The sequence below is a fragment of the Lactuca serriola genome, chromosome 7 (genome assembly GCF_051521515.1).
Source record: "Lactuca serriola cultivar US96UC23 chromosome 7, Lser_US96UC23_V15, whole genome shotgun sequence".
Classification (NCBI taxonomy): Eukaryota; Viridiplantae; Streptophyta; class Magnoliopsida; order Asterales; family Asteraceae; genus Lactuca; species Lactuca serriola.
In genome coordinates, this window is record NC_136414.1 from 73,830,410 (window position 1) to 73,835,632 (window position 5,223).

Here is a 5,223-nt window from a genome sequence, read left to right on the forward strand (position 1 = left end):
AAATATCGTCCCTGCTTCTCGTTTTGGTGTTGCTCGTTTCTCCTCGTTGCTGGCATAACGCCCCATAATGCCGAATTAATTCTTTCTTTCTTCCTCTTTGTTTTCTCTGTTTTTCTTCTTTTTTCTTCACCTCAACGAGGTTAAGACCAGTAATACCACCCCCTTCTAGACGTCATGAAGAGTTGCAGGTGATGTGGCAGCGTTGTGGATGGGTATGGGTGTGACCCATACCCAATGCTCTTATGTGTTTAATACACCCTATATATATATATATATATATATATATATATATATATATATATATATATATATATATATATATATATATATATATATATATATATATATATATATAATTAAAAGTGTTTTGAGGCATGCATATTCTGATATTCAAATTTTCTTTGTATATAGCAGCAATCACATTAGCACATGAAAAAAAAGTAGTCAGCTCGACAAATTAAAGAGGTTGACGGTAGGTGTATTATGTTTACAACAACACTTATATTAAACGCAAACTGGAATGTAATTCTTGTTCTTGATCACAATGACTTATAGGAAATAATTTATGATTAATTTTACCCAACATATCTTTGGGGAAATGAAGTAAAATATATAGGTACGTAATTTGAAGATGCATGTGTGTGCAGTCACTTATTTGACTAGCCAAAAAACAGTCGGATGCCATATGGAAGTAATCTAGGTCTGTTTTTGTTCCTTACCATTTTAGAGATGTACTCGTAGTAGCCGTATGTGGAGTGAATGAGATCTAGCATCAAGGGTAATTGAAAAGTCGCAAAAGATAGAATCGGAAGGAAAGCTAGTACACATATCGGAGCAAGCATCCATCGTTTTCCATGACAAAAGACAAAAAACAAGGTCGCGCTGAAGGCCACCATCATGGCAGTTGTCGATATCATTAAGCTGCAAAGACCAAGAATCAATCGGTTTGGCAAACTGATCCGAAAATCTTGCTCAGAAAAACGGCCAGTGAGGATGGACTGGAACAATAGTAATGATGTACTCGATGCAAATAGTGAGATTGCATCTGCTATAGCGAAGATTTTGAAGGCAACGTTTTCTGTAAACACAGGGATGCCTGTGTCTTGCTTGCTTCCACCTGGTACTGTGATTGCTGCTGCAAATACGATTGTGGCAATCAGTGCTGCAGTGATGCTGCATGATTCTGCTACGGCTTTCATCCACTGTTCTCCTTCCTTCACCAAATGTTTGTGTTCCTTTGTGAATACCATATCCGGTGTCTCATTAAAAATGTTCTCTTTAGTAATATATGCAGGAGATACCATCTCTTTTACCACCTATAAAGAATTACTTTAACTCGTTAATTATATATACCACTGTATAATATTTTCTGGTCCTAAATTAATTCATACCTCACGCCATTGAAGCTCTCTTTGTAGTTGTAATGCTGCACCAGTTCTAAGCTTTAGTTTATGAGTGGGAGCTAATCTTCCAACCAAGTGTAAGATATTGTTTTGTGAAGAATCTTCGATAGTTCTATAAACATTCCTACGCTCCCCAAGGATATTGATAAGCTCGTAGATATTTTCTGAACGGTATATTACTGCTAACTGGATGATGTCATACCCACTTTTATCTTTATACCTAATTGCTTGGGGGCATCTCATTAAAATCTCATCAACAACCTCATAAGCATCTTGACGTGCTGCTTCAAGAACAGGTCTTGCGTAATGTGGCGGATCATGATCAGGAGTCTTTAAACTGTCGATTTTATCGCATACCAATTTTAAAACTTGTTTTGCTTCTTCTGGTTCCCTGTATTTCTTCTCGATATCCTCAATGTATTTAACTGTATATGCACGCACCGGAAAATTATGTAAAAAAATACTAGTATCAAATTTCTTGTATAAATTATATAAGTGGATTAACTTTATATATACGCTCTTACATTGTGTTTTAAAAATCGTCCACAAGGAAAAATAAAGCATAAAGAATGGAAAATAAACCATCGTTAAGAAGAGGGGAATTATCAAGCAATAGATCCAAGATAACCCATAAAATGGAACTGCAAAAGCACACATTTTTATTAGAGAAATACAATATATTTACATAATTTCTAAGTTCAAATAGATGATTAATTATTCTCGAGTTAAGTTGTATATATAGTCGTTCGTTGTCAATTGATAACTCACCCTTTATAATGGTGAATTGTACTAGTTTCAAAATACTCCAAATCATGTTGCTAGGTATATCCTCTATGATTTTCATTGGGATTCTGTGGAATCTTACTAATTCATAAAACACCATCCTCGCTCTCTCGACCATCGATTTAAAAATATGATTAGGAACTGAAAGAGAAAAAACATATATATCCAATCATACATGCAGCGTGCATGAATGCATGGTATGCGGAAAAATAATTAAAAACGAATAACAAAAAAAAAAAAAAAAAAAAAAAAAACTATACATATAAATATCAGAAACTTACTTGGATATATAAGTATTTGCCAATGGTTGAGCCCAGTCGGAAAGGTTTTAGCTATTGCCATCAGTACCTCATCGCCTTCCACAGCAAATTTAGGATACTTTTTAATTAACTCCTTTGCTAAATCTGCATGCATGCATGTTCAAAATTAATCAGCAAGTCTTATAATCGTATCTATGTGAATGTGATATAGATTTTTTTTTTTATTGGCTAGCAACACACCATACTGTTTTGCAGCAACAGCATTAGCAAGAAGGTTGGAGCCTTTTTTTACATCAATAGGGTGAGGGATGTTGTTGGTTCTTCCAACTTCGTTGGCAGCTTTCAACAAGTATTCAACGGTATCCAGATGCATATTTTCAAAAGCTTTATGCAAAGGTGTTTCGCCTTTAAGGTCTTGTGTTACCAACAACTTTTTGTTTCTTTTAGTCAAGAGCTTTGCTCCTTCTGTGTTTCCGACTATCGCAGCAATGTGAAGGGCTGTGCTTCCATTTTTATTTTTCATTTCACGTAAGTTAGCTTTTTTGATTTTTGATAACATCTCACTCACAAAAGAGTTGTGACCTATCCCAACTACTATATGAAGTATGCTGTTGTCATCACTGTCGATTGCCTCTGTGATTACATCTTCGTCTTCATTTATCATTGATTCTACGTCATCCCATCTCCCTTCCACAATATCACTAGACAACTTCTTGTTGCGTTTCGTCTTTTCTTCTTCTGTCATTTCGACTTTTTGTTTGCTTTCTAGCCCCAATATAGCCGCAATTATCTTCTTTTTATACCTTGCTATTTTGTTCCTGATTTCTTCGTTCTCTTTCATCACAGATTCTTCAAATGATAGTGGATCTTTTGGAACTGCGCTTTCATCTTGACTAGTTTGAGTCTTTGTTTCTGCTAAAAACATATCGATTCCTTCTGTTACTCATTCAATTTCAAACTTTATTTATACATGTCTTTTATTTCTGATAATTCCCTTCTAGTTTCATTTGACGGGGCTTTTTTAACTCTCTCAATTACATGACTATGTATGTAAACCATATATAATAACCTTTCTTAAACATTGATCTTTACAAAAGTTTATTCAAATTACGAATGTTAAGTAATGATAAGAAATAAATAAAATAACATGCATGTACGTACGTATATATATATATATATATATATATATATATATATATATATATATATATATATATGAGCCTGAAATATGATTGCATAATAACTAAATTGGAATATTTTGGTGTAACCTTAAATATGATGCATAAAACATGAATATACCGACCGAATTTGTGATTTTGATGAAATATTTGTGAACAAATCTATCATATATGTGAATTTTATATAAATGTTGATGTAGAACTTGTTGCTTTTGTAACCAGAAATTAAATATCCTTTTCTTTCTACAAATTCTTTCAACCGTCCTAAATAGTGACATTTGTGCTATTTAATAAAAATAATAATATTTTAATTAATACTATGTGATGTGTAAAAGGATAAATAGGAAAAGTTACCAGAAGCTATTTAATTTCTGCTTTTGTATTTAGGGTTTAATGATGAAATCCCATCATCATCATCATCATCATCATTATTATTATTATTATTATTATTATTATTATTATTATTATTATAAAGTACAGCGTTTTCCGCGAGAGGTCAGCCTGGTGCTCAGACAAGTTTAATTATTATTATTATTATTATTATTATTATTATTATTATTATTATTATTATTTGAGAAAATTATCATGTTCCAGTTAGCTGTTTATCATCAGTTGGACTTAATATATCTATATGTAATTAATATTAATATTGTAGGAATTGAATATGTATATGTCAAAAGACTGGAACAATGGAACTCCTGAGTTGGAAATTAATATAAGGATCCAAAGTAAAGCTGGAAGGTTATTGGGGGGCTAAATGTGAAAGATTTTCAAACATAATTAGTGAGCCGACTGTTATTTGGTCCATGGTCTCATTATAAACTCAGGTACTGACCTTTTCTCATTATCAGATTGAAGTACAAGATATTTAGTGAAGATCTCCGAGAGTTTTTGTTCCATAATAAAAATTAAGACGTCAAACTATAAGTTCATGTATATTAAGCAGTGTTGAGAGTTAAAATGTTGCAATACTAACTGATCAGTTTAGAATAAGCAGCTAGCGAATGTGCGTACCTTTTGTAGAATGCGTTATAGTTGGATCATAGATGGATTTTAGTTTGTCCCAAACGTCTTTAGCTGATTCAAGATTAAAAACAGTGTTAAGTAGCTCTTCACTGATCGTACTGAAAATCCAACCCTTTACCAGACTGTTAGATCGCGTATTGAAGTCTGGGGTAATTGGATCACATACAATGCCATGGAGATTGTAACTCTTCAGGAGGCACCCCATCTGCTTCTCCCATAGATGGTAGTTTCTTTCACTGGAAAGCTTCACAGAAACGAAGTTAGAAACATTCGCAATGAATGCATGCGAGTCTTGATTTTGTGGTGCTGACGATGAAGAAGAAAATGAAGAAGAGTTTGATGGGCTTGCCATTTGAATGGAGAAGAGGTGTGTGTGTGTGGCATGTTGATGAGCTTCTTCATGGTTTATATATAGTGCATATAGGGCTAATTATTATATTCGATACGTGCATTAATTAGTCTCAGCTTTATCTTTTTTTCTTCCTCTCACTTTCTTTTTGCTAAACATATTCCTAGTACACATTAGAGTGCATTGCTAATTATGAATAAGATTTGTTTAATTTTTTTTTCAAC

The 5,223-nt window shown here is 33.1% G+C and overlaps 1 protein-coding gene across 1 annotated transcript; it reads right to left on the bottom strand.

Moving 5' to 3' along the window:
- Positions 1 to 471: 471 nt before the first annotated feature.
- LOC145064948 (uncharacterized) lies at positions 472 to 5,011 on the bottom strand. Its single transcript, XM_079012311.1, has 7 exons — positions 4,639 to 5,011; positions 2,687 to 3,358; positions 2,468 to 2,590; positions 2,172 to 2,327; positions 1,928 to 2,044; positions 1,392 to 1,828; positions 472 to 1,316 (listed from the first exon to the last, which is right to left on the bottom strand). Exons 1-7 carry the CDS (start codon positions 5,000 to 5,002, stop codon positions 660 to 662), a joined length of 2,526 nt encoding a protein of 841 aa, XP_078868437.1. The 5' UTR covers positions 5,003 to 5,011; the 3' UTR covers positions 472 to 659.
- Between the last annotated feature and the right edge of the window lie 212 nt (positions 5,012 to 5,223).

Coding starts and splice junctions, on each gene's coding strand:
- LOC145064948 (XM_079012311.1), bottom strand. CDS start 5,002: ATGGCAAGCCCATCAAACTCTTCTTCATTTTCTTCTTCATCGTCAGCA. Junction 2,045..2,171: donor ACAATTCACCATTATAAAGG/GTGAGTTATCAA, acceptor GTGCTTTTGCAG/TTCCATTTTATGGGTTATCT. Junction 1,829..1,927: donor GACGATTTTTAAAACACAAT/GTAAGAGCGTAT, acceptor GTGCATATACAG/TTAAATACATTGAGGATATC.